At 40.5% G+C, this 15,837-nt stretch overlaps 1 protein-coding gene across 1 annotated transcript in view; it reads right to left on the bottom strand.

Annotated features, from left to right (window-relative positions):
* The window catches only part of LOC117489087 (netrin receptor UNC5D-like), a gene marked incomplete at its 5' end in the record, with an annotated part of 119,819 nt that overhangs the window by 66,351 nt on the left and 37,631 nt on the right, over nt 1-15,837 (bottom strand). The window contains 4 exon segments of the mRNA XM_034138313.1: nt 192-359; nt 4,555-4,735; nt 12,966-13,069; nt 14,475-14,618. Of these exon segments, the coding sequence (XP_033994204.1) occupies nt 192-359; nt 4,555-4,735; nt 12,966-13,069; nt 14,475-14,618 (597 nt within the window).

Below are 15,837 nucleotides of genomic sequence, written 5' to 3'. Positions count from 1 at the left end.
CTTTAAATATTGGCGCCAGATAAATATCCAACATGTTCGTTAAGTATGCTTAGACTAACTCCCACTGTACATTTTACATTTGTAATCAATTTAATATTTAATAATCCATTCCTGGCACAATATATATAACTTATAAATATATGACTTTAGTATCTGTACATTGAGTGAAGTATTTCTGCAGTGACACTCACCTGGGCAGAGGGCGTTGCAGGTGATCTTCTGCACGGACATGCCCTCGCAGAACGCCCCCCCGTTGAGAGGCGCCGGGTTAGTGCAGGTTCGAGACCTCTTTTGCACCCCCCGGCCACACGGCACGTTGCAGGGAGACCAATCTGTCCACAGAGACCATCCGCCGTTCACTGCAGAGAGAGAGGAGAGAGAGGGCAGAGGAGTATAAGAGTTAAATAAGTTGTTTGAAAACTCTCCCTGGTCCCCGGCTTGAGCTTCAATCTCAGGATCCATGTATCTGTGATCCTCTCCAGAATGGAAGTAGTCATCACATACAGAGCATCAACTAGTTCCTGAACAGTGTCCTTCACATGCTGATATCCAAGAGAGGGAGTTACACAGTCACAAGATGGAGGAATAGAAAGCAGTATTCAATGTTTACTTCAGATTAGCTCCACATCAGAAATGAGCATGCTTGTCATATGTCTATCTCCATAGAGGCTGAATCATCATGTTAATCACATAGCTATCATATGCCTCAAACAGTCCTGATGCTCTTCTAGGTAATCACACATCCTGTCATGTTCACAGCTACAGTTGGGATACCTTTGTTAGCATGTTACTCTCATGTTGGAAGAGGACATTCACTATTTTCCCAACATAAGTATGAGAGTAGAGTGGCGCAGGGATGTGGTATTTCTGTATTGGTCCCTGAAGGCAGCATCTCCTGGTCCAATGGGATTTCTCCATGTGATTTTGGATTATGTCAGATAATAATCTCTGCGTCAAACAAACGTTTATGATTCTTACACGTTTAGTTCAGCAGGGTAATCTCCACATGTTAACACCAGCTTGGCGAATAATGAAAAACGTATGCAGCAGCACTTTAATGATAACATAACAGAAAACTACGGAAGAGGATTTGGGCCACATGTTTTTGGGAGATGTTAAAAAAAATGCCAGAATGTTGAGAATAATATTATTAAATTATTTTTTTACTTTTCCTAAAATTCTGACTATTTTTATCAAACCAAAAACAAAAATAACTTTTCGTCAAATCTCAAAAAACCCTCTCCCATGTGGCCCAAATCCTCTTCCGTAGGTAAAAAATGATAAATTTGCAAAATTAATATGAATTCAATAGCTGATACCAAACGTTAATTTCAATATATATGAAAAAACACCCAAAAAATTACAAATATAAGAACAAAAAAGGAAATATGATAGTGAGAAATATCCACGTATGAGTGTATATATGGGAAAGCAGTTATAACAAAAGCAGATAAATGGACTTTTAGGCATTTTTTTTAGCTTTTTATAGAGAAAAAAGGTATTTTGATATGTGCGGAAAGTAGGGCTGCACAATATATCGTGTCGTGACTATAATCGCGATATGCGATATGCGCATTCACATTGCAGGACGTGCGATATTAAGTAGGCAAATGAACTCAAACACGTCATGTTACAATTATTTTGCTGCTTGCTACAAAAGGAAAACTTGCGCGGCTCTCATGTCAGGGGTCCTTGAGTGAGTGACGTGCAGGCTCTGTCAGCAATCCACCAATTTTTTTAATTTTTTTAAATAATACTATTGGCCAAAACCAAGTCGTATTTATCTTTTAATGACTTAGAAAGGGTTATTAACGCCTTTGTGACCTCAAGACTGGACTATTGCAGCTAGTCCAAAACGCGGCTGCACGTTTGCTGACTGGTCACAAAAAGCGTGACCACATCACCCCTATTCTGGCCTCACTACACTGGCTTCCAGTTCGGTTCAGAATTGATTTTAAAATCCTTCTATTTGTTTTTAAAGCACTAAATGGGCTGGCTCCGGCCTATATAGCTGAACTCCTCCAGCGCTACACCCCAGCCAGAGCTTTAAGGTCTGCTGACCAGCTGCTAGTGGTAGTGCCCAAGACCAGGCTTAAAACCCGAGGGCACCGAGCCTTCGCAGCAGCTGGCCCTAGGCTCTGGAACACTCTGCCCCTCCATGTGAGGTCGGCCCAGACCCTAAGGGTTTTTAAATCAAACTAAAAACACACTTCTTCTCTCTGGCCTTCTAGTTAGAGCGGAGCACGACTCCTGACTTTTCCTTGTGTTTTTATTTTTATTTTTTATATATATCTGTTGTAATTTATTGTCTTTTATTGTGATTGTAGTAATGTGTTTTTATTACATGTACAGCACTTTGGCTCGACCAAAAATCGCTTTTAAATGTGCTTTATAAATAAAACTTGATTTGATTTGATTTGACCAATCACAATCAAATCTCCAAAGCAAACGGACCCGGTGATTAAAGGTAAAAACACTGAATGAAGTAGTTTCATGTGTTTCTCCAGTTCGGCGCTGCTAACCGAGCTAGCTCAGCTTGTTGCTCTGATAACTTCAGATCCAGACGTCCGTGACTAAAATCCTTCATCCGGTTAAATATACTTCGAAAAATACCAATTGTATAGCATTAAAGTCCAAGAAAAAACGGTCTTTTCTTCAATTCCTGTATTTTTTCATATCGCAGGGGGAAAAAATATCGCAATGTCAGTTTTTTCCAATATCGTGCAGCCCTAGCGGACAGTCATTCTATATTTAACTGATTTAATATAACTCCTGATTTGTGCTCAGGAAAGTAATTGTGCTTGAGAAATTCACTTGAGTTGAGAGAAGGATTGTTAATGCAGTTAGTACACACCATAGTTTACTCACACGCTGTTTACACGCCTCTTCACATCACTGTGTTTGGTTTCTACACCAGTGATTAACACACCCATCGCCCTCTTTATTCCAACACATGTATTATTCACTGACTCAATTTACTGCCTCTCATTTCAAATCAATGTGTACTTTATGAAGGGAAATAAGCCACTGTGTCTTAATCTCATTGAAAAGGAGTGTTGCTTATTAAGTATTTATCAGCCAGAGGCCCGGCAGGAACATTTAGCTTCCAGACAGATCAGAGAGGAAACTGGAAACTGCTTCTTACACCGAGTACACATACAAATAACACTATTGTGATGCCAGACAGGAAGTACACACTAAAGGGAACAGCAGAAGAAGACAGGAAGTAAACACTAAAGGGAACAGCAGAAGAAGACAGACAGGAAGTAAACACTAAAGGGAACAGCAGAAGAAGACAGGAAGTAAACACTAAAGGGAACAGCAGAAGAAGACAGACAGGAAGTAAACACTAAAGGGAACAGCAGAAGAAGACAGGAAGTAAACACTAAAGGGAACAGCAGAAGAAGACAGACAGGAAGTAAACACTAAAGGGAACAGCAGAAGAAGACAGACAGGAAGTAAACACTAAAGGGAACAGCAGGAGAAGACAGACAGGAAGTAAACACTAAAGGGAACAGCAGGAGACAGACAGGAAGTACACACTAAAGGGAACAGCAGAAGAAGACAGACAGGAAGTAAACACTAAAGGGAACAGCAGAAGAAGACAGGAAGTAAACACTAAAGGGAACAGCAGAAGAAGACAGACAGGAAGTAAACACTAAAGGGAACAGCAGAAGAAGACAGGAAGTAAACACTAAAGGGAACAGCAGAAGAAGACAGACAGGAAGTAAACACTAAAGGGAACAGCAGAAGAAGACAGGAAGTAAACACTAAAGGGAACAGCAGAAGAAGACAGACAGGAAGTAAACACTAAAGGGAACAGCAGAAGAAGACAGGAAGTAAACACTAAAGGGAACAGCAGAAGAAGACAGACAGGAAGTAAACACTAAAGGGAACAGCAGAAGAAGACAGACAGGAAGTAAACACTAAAGGGAACAGCAGGAGAAGACAGACAGGAAGTAAACACTAAAGGGAACAGCAGGAGACAGACAGGAAGTACACACTAAAGGGAACAGCAGAAGAAGACAGACAGGAAGTAAACACTAAAGGGAACAGCAGGAGACAGACAGGAAGTAAACACTAAAGGGAACAGCAGGAGACAGACAGGAAGTAAACACTAAAGGGAACAGCAGAAGAAGACAGACAGACAGGAAGTAAACACTAAAGGGAACAGCAGAAGAAGAAAGACAGACAGGAAGTAAACACTAAAGGGAACAGCAGAAGAAGAAAGACAGACAGGAAGTAAACACTAAAGGGAACAGCAGAAGAAGACAGGAAGTAAACATTAAAGGGAACAGCAGAAGAAGACAGACAGGAAGTAAACACTAAAGGGAACAGCAGAAGAAGAAAGACAGACAGGAAGTAAACACTAAAGGGAACAGCAGAAGACAGACAGGAAGTAAACACTAAAGGGAACCGCAGAAGAAGACAAACATGACTTCTACTTTTACCAGAGTATTTTTAAACGTGAGTATCTGTACTTCTACTTGAGTAAAGGATGTGTGTACTTTGCCCTCTCTGCTGTTATATATATTGAACGTAGTGACAGCGTACCGAACACGATGACGTTGGCGGTGGCGCTTCTTCTCTTGGACACGATGTTGTTGGCTATGCAGGTGTAGTTCCCCGAGTCGGAGAGCCGCGCCTCGTTGATTATCAGGTTGTGGTCGGCTCGCGTGTCGATGTTGTCGTCGGTCAGAGAGCTCAGCACCTCGTCGTTTTTCAGCCATTCCACCTGCAAGAGAAACTGATTGATGATTCATGGACAAAGCTTCAAAGTCATTTGCTTTAAAGGGGACCTATCATGCAAAATGCACTTTTGTACGTCTTTTCTACATGAATATGTGTCCCCGGTGTTCCAGGGAACTCACCAAATGTCAGAAAACACAACCCTCTCTATTTTCCTCCATACCCAAATCTCTAAAAAAGGGGCTGCAACGGATCTGATAAAAACTGATCCAGATTTGAACACTGTCCTGACGTCAGGACGGTGGCGCCACGGCTATTGGGCCAACTCCACCAATCAGGAGGAGACAGCCACGGCCATTGCTGTTCGAAAGCGCTGGAGACGCTGTAGTACATATGCCAGGCCTGTAGATGGTGCTGTTCTCACTGAATCTGCCCTTATGAGAAATGAGGCATGGCTAAAATGCATGATCTGTTTGGTATTTTGAAAAAAAAAAAAGTATAAATATGCCTTATATAGGTATGGTCCTACACTATATTATTCAAATATAGCATGATAGGTCCACTTTAACTACAATCCTGTTCAGAGTATTTATGATAGCAGTCAGATAACTACCTCAAGAATAGAATAGAATATAAGCATGTATTATACATTATACAACGACAAGAGTATTCCTTGTTCTTGTATTTTAATAAGTTATTTTATATCTCGGGACACATTTTGATCTTTCTGTGTACAATCATATTTTGAGATTGACAATAAAGTTGACTTTGACTTTGTAAAGCTACTCCTTTTAAGGTGCCATCGAAACATTCAGAATAGACAACCAACAAGCAAGACACGCAGCATTCATACATACATAAAATAACTAAATCAAGTGCATGGAATAACACTCTGTGGTTGTATTCCTGTACAGTTCTCGAGTGTGGAAGGAATACTTAAGAGAAACTGATGAATGATTCATGGACAAAGTCTGTCTTTTTTTATATTTAATAAAGTAATAAAGAAAGTCAATAAACAAGTGAAATGGATCTGAAATGCAGGAACAGAGCAACTTGATCCTCGGAGGAGAAAGAAGTTCTGCTTACAGTCTCTCTATACATTCATGAGAGGAAACAACTGGTCCTATTTGAACACGATCCGTGTATCCATCATTTCCTGGTCTTCTCTAAAGAAGAGGGACCAATGAAAACGTTGTCATGTTGCCGTTGTTCAGCATGGAAACATTCATTAGCTAACAATGACATTATTGTTCTATTAATATAAAGGGAGGTCAGGTACTCTTTAAAACAGCTGCTAGTTATGGGTACTTTTTACTGAAGTACATTTCAAAGCCCTCTTTACTTTGACTTGAGTAAAGAAGTTTAGTCAGTACTTCTACTTTCACCAGAGTATTTTAAAACACGAGTATCTGTACTTCTACTTGAGTAAAGGGTGTGTGTACTTTCGCGTCTCTTTCAATGCACCCCCCAGCTGTATGACCCCAACCCAGAAGCCTTTAGACAGTCAACAGAAGCACTTTAACCAATCACCAGCAACAGAGAGCAAAGTCATTATAAATTACAAACTTAGGGACGCTTTAGTGCTTCTTCTGGTTCGAGAGCTGCATCGCTGCCTCTGCAAATTATGCTGAGTGTGTTCGGCTGGTGGATTTATAGGAAACCCGCTTCATAACCAACTCCTTCTGGATGCTAATAGGAAGAGTCTGGGGGATGCAATTCTATCTGATATTTCATAATCCATTCCTTGCACAATTAATGTATAAAATCCTGCTTCATATTTGTTACTGTAATAGTGTATATCTTCCACATGTATATTCTTTACTTTTTTAATGCTATTTTATTTCTATTTGAGACGTTTACATTTTGGATTGTTTATTTCTAGTCTTTTTCATTTGTGTACAATGCCTTGTCTTTCTGAGCTGCTGCAACGCAAACATCTCCCTCATTGGGATCAATAAAGTACTTCTTATCTTAAAGGTCCCCTATTATTTAAAATCCTCTTCTTCATGTCTCTTCTACATCAACATGTGTCCCCTCTTCTTCATGTCTCTTCTTCATCAACATGTGTCCCCTCTTCTTCATGTCTCTTCTACATCAACATGTGTCCCCTCTTCTTCATGTCTCTTCTACATCAACATGTGTCCCCTCTTCTTCATGTCTCTTCTACATCAACATGTGTCCCCTCTTCTTCATGTCTCTTCTACATCAACATGTGTCCCCCTCTTCTTCATGTCTCTTCTACATCAACATGTGTCCCCTCTTCTTCATGTCTCTTCTTCATCAACATGTGTCCCCTCTTCTTCATGTCTCTTCTTCATCAACATGTGTCCCCTCTTCTTCATGTCTCTTCTACATCAACATGTGTCCCCTCTTCTTCATGTCTCTTCTACATCAACATGTGTCCCCTCTTCTTCATGTCTCTTCTTCATCAACATGTGTCCCCTCTTCTTCATGTCTCTTCTACATCAACATGTGTCCCCTCTTCTTCATGTCTCTTCTACATCAACATGTGTCCCCTCTTCTTCATGTCTCTTCTACATCAACATGTGTCCCCTCTTCTTCATGTCTCTTCTTCATCAACATGTGTCCCCTCTTCTTCATGTCTCTTCTACATCAACATGTGTCCCCTCTTCTTCATGTCTCTTCTTCATCAACATGTGTCCCCTCTTCTTCATGTCTCTTCTACATCAACATGTGTCCCCTCTTCTTCACGTCTCTTCTACATCAACATGTGTCCCCTCTTCTTCATGTCTCTTCTACATCAACATGTGTCCCCTCTTCTTCATGTCTCTTCTACATCAACATGTGTCCCCTCTTCTTCATGTCTCTTCTACATCAACATGTGTCCCCTCTTCTTCATGTCTCTTCTTCATCAACATGTGTCCCCTCTTCTTCATGTCTCTTCTACATCAACATGTGTCCCCTCTTCTTCATGTCTCTTCTTCATCAACATGTGTCCCCTCTTCTTCATGTCTCTTCTACATCAACATGTGTCCCCTCTTCTTCACGTCTCTTCTACATCAACATGTGTCCCCTCTTCTTCATGTCTCTTCTACATCAACATGTGTCCCCTCTTCTTCACGTCTCTTCTACATCAACATGTGTCCCCTCTTCTTCATGTCTCTTCTTCATCAACATGTGTCCCCTCTTCTTCATGTCTCTTCTACATCAACATGTGTCCCCTCTTCTTCATGTCTCTTCTACATCAACATGTGTCCCCTCTTCTTCACGTCTCTTCTACATCAACATGTGTCCCCTCTTCTTCATGTCTCTTCTACATCAACATGTGTCCCCTCTTCTTCATGTCTCTTCTACATCAACATGTGTCCCCTCTTCTTCATGTCTCTTCTACATCAACATGTGTCCCCTCTTCTTCATGTCTCTTCTACATCAACATGTGTCCCCTCTTCTTCATGTCTCTTCTACAGAGGGGACACGTGTCTCTTCTACATCACCATGAGGTGAGGTGCAGGTGATGTCTGCAGTTTGCTTTTCAAACTGGGACAAGAAAACAGCGGAGAAGTAACGGGGCAGAAACCCTCCTTTTTAGGCAGCGGTCCAGACATAGACATCAAACGGCAAAACATATTCAGTGAGCAGTTCCTTTGGCGTTCGGGCTGGGATCAGCTGTCGGGTGTTCTTCCCCATAATGGGTAAAGAACACCCGACAGGCTGCACATTATCCCTTTCGTAACACAGACTGTCAAATACTCAGATACTCAAAACTCAATTACTCCCACTACTTAAATTATCCCAGGGTTCATTGGGTTGAGTTGCTCCATTTTAGAATTAAATAAATAAAAGCTTAAAAGAAAATACATATAAATACAACTATATATACAATATATATTATATATAAATAACAGCAAATAAAATAAAATGACAACAAAAAAAAAGGAAAGAAAAACAAAAACAATAAATATAGAACTCAAATGTAAATACAAATGTGCATAAAAACATAAAAAAAAACTAAATATAAATATTTATATAAACATAAATCAAGTTAAAATGTCCAATTGCTTTTGAAAATAATTAAAATATATACAGGAGGGACAGATACAGATGATCAATGAGTGTGTGGAGGATGTGAGGAATGATTCGGCTAATTGGCACATTCGTTTCAATTAGGACGATGTCATCAGTGTTAGCCCTGACATAACGAGGGGGGGGGGGGGGGGGGGGGGTCTTTTGATTTTATTACCCAGAATGCCCCTGAAGGTTACCCCCTCCTGCCCTGAACAGCGCCCAGGTCCTCTACTCCACACACACACACACACACACACACACACACACACACACACACACACACACACACACACACACACACACACACACACACACACACACACACACACACACACACACACACACACACACACACACACACAGCCTTGTTCTGTTTTGTTTTATGCTGCTGCAACTAAAACATTTCCCAAATTGGGATTAATAAAGTACATCTTATCGTGTCTTATCTTTGCAGACCATTTACATGCATCAAAAACCCTACAGAACACCTCACAGGGAAAGGAAGAACATACATTTAAGAGTAGTAGTTAAGGTGGTATTTTGGAATGTTAAGGAGTTAAGGAGGTATTTTGTGAGTTAAGGTGGTATTTTGTGAGTTAAGGAGGTATTTTTGAGAGTTAAGGTGGTATTTTGTGAGTTAAGGAGGTATTTTGAGAGTTAAGGTGGTATTTTTGTGAGTTAAGGTGGTATTTTGTGAGTTAAGGAGGTATTTTGAGAGTTAAGGAGGTATTTTTGAGAGTTAAGGTGGTATTTTGTGAGTTAAGGAGGTATTTTTGAGAGTTAAGGTGGTATTTTTGTGAGTTAAGGAGGTATTTTGAGAGTTAAGGTGGTATTTTGTGAGTTAAGGAGGTATTTTCGAGAGTTAGGGTGGTAGTTCGGGAGTTAAGGGGTGTATTTTTGAGAGTCGCTGATCAGAGGGACTCATCTAGGATTAAAGGCTTTCATTGAGGGAATCTGGAATTGGTTTCGTTGTTCATTTCACACTTTCTCTCTGAGTCACCGCTCAAAAGAAACTCATTATAGCGACGACTCATGGGCGGATTTTTCTCCTCTTGAGTTAAAAAGATCCGCTCAGCATTCACACCTGTGATATCTGTGAAGGGAGAGTGGGGGGTTGATCCTGGAAGTGGAACTACAAAAAGCCCGTCCTATACGTTTTATTAACTAAAAAGGTAAATTACACTCTGAGTTTCTGTATTTGTGAGAAGCTAAATGTGAATAAAGATGTATTTATTTAGCTTATTAACCGTTGAATTGCATTAAATGTAAATCCTGATTACGTTTGCCTGCCAAATAAATGTTTTGAAAACGCATTTAAAGCACACAGTACTTTTTTTATAGAAATAAATTCACATTTTGAGGTAAATTAAAGCCAAGAACAAATCTGCATACATCTTTAACCCTTGTCTTCCAATCAACTGTTGTCCTACCTTTGACCTACCTAAAGTGTAAAGTGTTAATAATCATCCAAATCTATGTTATACCTTTTAAACCATGTCATTTTGACCACATGTTGTCTCTGATGTTGTGTAAATGGAGCTTTGGACCATCATAACAAATAAAAAAAAGCTAATTTCTGAGATAGAAAACACTTTTCTTTGTTCAAAAGAATTTACAAATTGACCCCAGAAGACCATAGATTCTATACATTTCAATAAAACCAAAAACCTAATGAGAGTGATCATTATTGAAACGTAGTATACTGTACAAGAAACTATGTTATTTTTCTGCCACTGACATTAAATCAACCTTTATCCCAACAGAAAAACATTTGGGAACGGGTCAAATTTGACTGGAGGAAAACAGGAAGGTTATAACAGTCTCTGTGTTAAAAGAGAAAACCACCAGTTAAACCATCCATTCCCGAACGTCCTATTAATACACGAGTTGGACTTGTAGAAAACAACTAAGAGGTGTTCTAATGAAACATTATAAATCTTTGAACACTAACCAGTGTGGGGAATTACAGTACTTTACATATATCACCTTGGTTCTTGAAATTACTAGATTTATTCACATGTAAGGTTTCACAAATCATAGAAACCTTAGTGTGGGAGTGTAGCGGTCTGAGAAACGTTGATGTTTGGATGTTCATTTGTTTGCCTTTCTTATCAATTTATGATTTATGATTTTGTAAGTTTGAGTGTAATTAGACAATTGTAAAATGTAGAGTATTATCTGGATAGCGAAATGTAGAATGTTTCATATTTGGGATGTGGTCGGTGAGTCACATGACCACAGTCAGGTCAGAGGGCATTGCCATGGCAACAACATGGTATTTTAGAGAGTTAAGGAGGTATTTTGTGAGTTAAGAAGGTATTTTGAGGTTATAACAGTCTAAGTGTTAAAAGAGAAAACCAACCAACATGCAATCAACCAAAAAGTGCATTAGCTTTCAAAAAGTCAAACATTCATAAGTGCTGATGCACAGCCTCCGAATAACAACAACATTTATAAGAGATAAGTGCAGTTTGTTTTTGGGACGAGGTGCAGTCAGCAATCTGATACCTAATTTACTTAAAAAACTGAGGTAAGCAGCAGAAAAACCTGTCAGAGCTTCAGTTTATGGAAGATAATTGGACGGAGAGTAAACTGTCAGAAACGTTTTCACTGCTGCACCTCCGTGGAGATTTCTGCTAAAGTTAACTGATGAAACCTCAGAAACTGCAAACTGATTCGGACTCATTAACGCTCTCTGACTTCACGCTGACGCAGTGATTTCAGAGTGCTATATTGGAGAGTTAAGATGGTATTTTGGAGAGTTAAGGTGGTATTTTGTAAGTTAAGAAATGACATCATGCTGAAAGACTTGTCGGGGGTAAATATAACTTTAAAATGTTTCCAAAGTGTGCACGCTCTTCTCCAAATGTATTCATCTCCTTCCATATGTGGGGCATTATACCACCTCGAACAATGGACAGGAGGTAGATGTGTGTGTGGGACAGATTTAAGTGGAGGTCAACCTGCAGACCCTTAATGTTTAAATGATTTAACGTGGAAATGGAGGAGTGATGTCGGGTTAAAAATAGTTATAGGCTGAAGCAAAACCTCTTTCTACTCCTAAGTCCAAACAAAGCAGCGCAGCGTGAGAGAGGGGGGGTGAATAATGCAGAGAAATGGATGAAATATTGAGGCGTGTTTCAGCTGCAGGATGTATGTCCAGAAATCACTGCATCAGCATAAAGTCAGCGAGCGTTAATGAATCCACCTAACCCACTTAACCTTAACCCACTTAACTCTCCAAAATACATCCTTAACTCACAAAATACCATCTTAACTCACAAAATACCATCTTAACTTTGTAAATACCACCTTAACTCACAAAATACCATCTTAACTCTCGTAATACCTCCTTAACTCACAAAATACCATCTTAACTAAAAGAAATACCACCTTAACTCTCCAAAATACCTCCTTAATATTATATTATATAATATACTGAGTGACTGAGGGTTTGAATATCCTATGTTTAATAATTCAACATGCTATGTGTCATTTTCATTTGATCAAAAAGAATAGAATACAAAATTCAATTTAAGAGTAGCAGTTAAGGTGGTATTTTGTGAGTTAAGGTGGTATTTTTAAGAGTTAAGGTGATATTTAGAGAGTTAAGGTGCTATTTTTGGAGAGTTAAGGTGCTACTTTTGAATGTTTTTATCACAAAGAAAGATAAAGAAATTTAAATTTAAAGGTGGGGTAGGTACATTTGAGAAACAGGCTCGAGATACACTTTTTGTTATATTCCATGGAATGCTCTTAACATCCCGATAGCAATGAATATCTTAAGTGCTTTGACAAAAAATCCATACAAACATGTCATCAGTGGAAGCCGTAGTACTGTAAAAAGCACGACCAATCATCTGAGCCGGCCCGGCTAAAATAACTGGATGGCCTACCTGCCTGTCAGCCTTCCATCTGTGCACAAACTTATCTCGTGCCCTCATTGGTCATGTGCGCGTTCGTGTGTGTTGGAGGAGGGGCTCTGTGAGGAAGTGGCAGATTTTCTCCGGTTGTGTATTTTCAAATTCTAGCGATCTCGAGCCGGTTTCTCCAAAATTACCGACCCCACCTTTAAGAGTAAAATCCAGCGAGAACCCAAAACAGACTGAACTTCTGACGTCTGTATTTAATGACAACCTGCAGGTTATAAATTCTCATTTCTCGTATCCAACACGATTTGAAGTGTCTCTCCAAGAAAGTCCTCAACCTCTCTGAAGCACACCTTCTTCTCAGCTTGTGATCAGTCTTACCTCGGCGACGGGCACCCCCTCCGGAGGGCGGCAGTGCAGAACGATCATCATGTTGATGGGAACCTCCTTCCCCTGGGGGTCCTGCTCAAAGTTCTTCCTCAGGTCTGTGAGGGAGATAAGAGCAGCTGTCAGGTGTCAAGTGTTACGGTCATTCGAACTAAACCCTCCCTACGACCTTCAAAAGCCTCGGGGAGGATCTGTGTTACATAATCTGAGGACAAGGTGGTTCAGAGGATACACCGAGTGGAAAAGTGCAGCAGGAAGTCTCGATCGTCCTGGGGATTCATGTGCAGAGAATAGCTGGAGGAATGAGTGCTCAAACCTGGGTATGACTTAGCATTTCCTGTCCCCTGGTCTGGAGGTCAATGGTTTTCTGAATATGTTTTCGGTTGTTATCATGAAATAAGGTCTGTGGTTAACACAAGCTGGAGAGATTTTTATTCCACAACATAAAATACGTCAGTAAATACCCCACTGGTGAATTTAAAAACAGAGGTTGATAACAAGTGTCTAAATGAGACGACTAAACGTCATCACGCCCAACATTACCCTCCTTTAGCTTAGCGGTGGTGACGTGAAGTCATGTGACCGTGCTGTAGTTCCTTTATAGCCCAACATTAGCCACCTTTAGCTTAGCGGTGGTGACGTGAAGTCATGTAACCGTGCTGTAGTTCCTTTATAGCCCAACATTAGCCTCCTTTAGCTTAGCGGTGGTGACATGAAGTCATGTGACCGTGCTGTAGTTCCTTTATAGCCCAACATTAGCCGCCTTTAGCTTAGCGGTGGTGACGTGAAGTCATGTGACCGTGCTGTAGTTCCTTTATAGCCCAACATTAGCCGCCTTTAGCTTAGCGGTGGTGACGTGAAGTCATGTGACCGTGCTGTAGTTCCTTTATAGCCCAACATTAGCCACCTTTAGCTTAGCGGTGGTGACGTGAAGTCATGTGACCGTGCTGTAGTTCCTTTATAGCCCAACATTAGCCACCTTTAGCTTAGCGGTGGTGACGTGAAGTCATGTGACCGTGCTGTAGTTCCTTTATAGCCCAACATTAGCCACCTTTAGCTTAGCGGTGGTGACGTGAAGTCATGTGACCGTGCAGTAGTTCCTTTATAGCCCAACATTAGCCACCTTTAGCTTAGCGGTGGTGACGTGAAGTCATGTGACCGTGCTGTAGTTCCTTTATAGCCCAACATTAGCCACCTTTAGCTTAGCGGTGGTGACGTGAAGTCATGTGACCGTTAAAATCTCTTTAGCTTTTGTTAACCACAGACCTTATCTCAGCTTAACAACCAAAAACATACTCAACAAACACTGAGAAAGGAACAGGAAGTGCTACAAGTCATTTCAAGGTTTTAAGTCTCTTTGCAGACACCAGCTTCCTTTTGGAAACAAATCCATCTCCTCAGACGAACAGTGTTCTTGCTCAGTTCTTCATATCACCATACTGCAGATCTCATAATCTCTCTGAAACATGGCCCTGATCTCTGAGATGTTTCTGTAAAACTCACAGGCGATGCGGACCGTGGCCTTGCGGCTCTTCGACGTCCCGAGATGGCTCCAGGCGACACAGAGACACCAATAATCCTCGGGGCCGTGGAAATCCTCCACCTGCTGCCTGGACACATTGATCATCACCTCCCGAACCTTCAGCCCTGAGACAACAGAAGAGAGGAGGTTAGAAACTGTATATTACACACTTTTATCCAGAAAGACTTAGAATGAGTGATGAGGAAAAACATTCAGAACAATAAGGAATCCTTTAAGAACATAAGCTAAGTGATTAAGTTGGTATTTTAGAGATAAAACACTTAGTGGAGAGCTTGTACCTGTATTTTTAGAGTGTATAATGTTATTTCAACTTAAAGGGGACCTATCATGCAAAATGCACTTGTGTACGTCTTTTCTACATGAATATGTGTCCCCGGTGTTCCAGGGAACTCACCAAGTGTCAGAAAACACAACCCTCTCTATTTTCCTCCATACCCAAATCTCTAAAAAAGGGGCTGCAACGGATCTGATAAAAACTGATCCAGATTTGAACACTGTCCTGACGTCAGGACGGAGGAGCTGACCTATCAGGGGAATGAGAGGTTGCCGTGGCATGGTAACAGCATGGTAACACGACGCTCGTAACTCGGCCCCCTCCTTTGCAGGGGGGCGTGGTCAGCTGCAGCGCATGCAAAGACAGGGGTGGAGGAGAGCAAAATAGAGCGAAATGAGCTCATGGCTAAAATGCATGATCTGTTTGGTATTTTGAAAAAGAAAACGTATAAATATACCTTATGGCCCTACAATATATTATTCAAATATAGCATGATAGGTCCACTTTAAGTAAAGAGTCTGACGCGAGTTAGGGTTGTATTTTTGTGGTTAAAGTTGTTCTTCTGATTGTTTTTGGAGAGTGAAGGTGGTATCTCCTCAGTTAAATTGGAATTGTTGAGAGTTAAGGAGGTATTTTGGAGAGTTAAGGTGGTATTTTGTGAGATAAGGAGGTATTTTTTGAGGGTTAAGGTGGTCATTTTGAGAGTTAAGGTGGTATGTTGTGAGTTAAGTTGGACATTTAGAGAGTTAAGGTGGAATTTTTAAGAATTAAGATGGTTAAATCGGTTCTTCTGATTGTTTTTGGAAAGTGGAGGTGGTATTTTGTGAGTTAAGGTGGACATTTGGAGAGTTAAGGTGGTATTTTGTGAGTTAAGGAGGTATTTTGGAGACTAAAGGGGGACTTTTGGAGAGTTAAAGGTGGTATTTTGTGAGATAAGGAGGTATTTTTTAAGGGTTAAGGTGGTAATTTTGAGAGTTAAGGTGGTATTTTGTGAGTTAAGTTGGAATTTTGGATAGTTAAGGTGGTATTTTGTGAGTTAAGGTGGACAT

Source organism: Trematomus bernacchii, unplaced genomic scaffold (assembly GCF_902827165.1).
Source record: "Trematomus bernacchii unplaced genomic scaffold, fTreBer1.1, whole genome shotgun sequence".
NCBI lineage: Eukaryota > Metazoa > Chordata > Actinopteri > Perciformes > Nototheniidae > Trematomus > Trematomus bernacchii.
The sequence above is the reverse complement of the archived record's forward strand: the minus strand, read 5'-3'. Positions and strand labels throughout refer to the sequence as shown.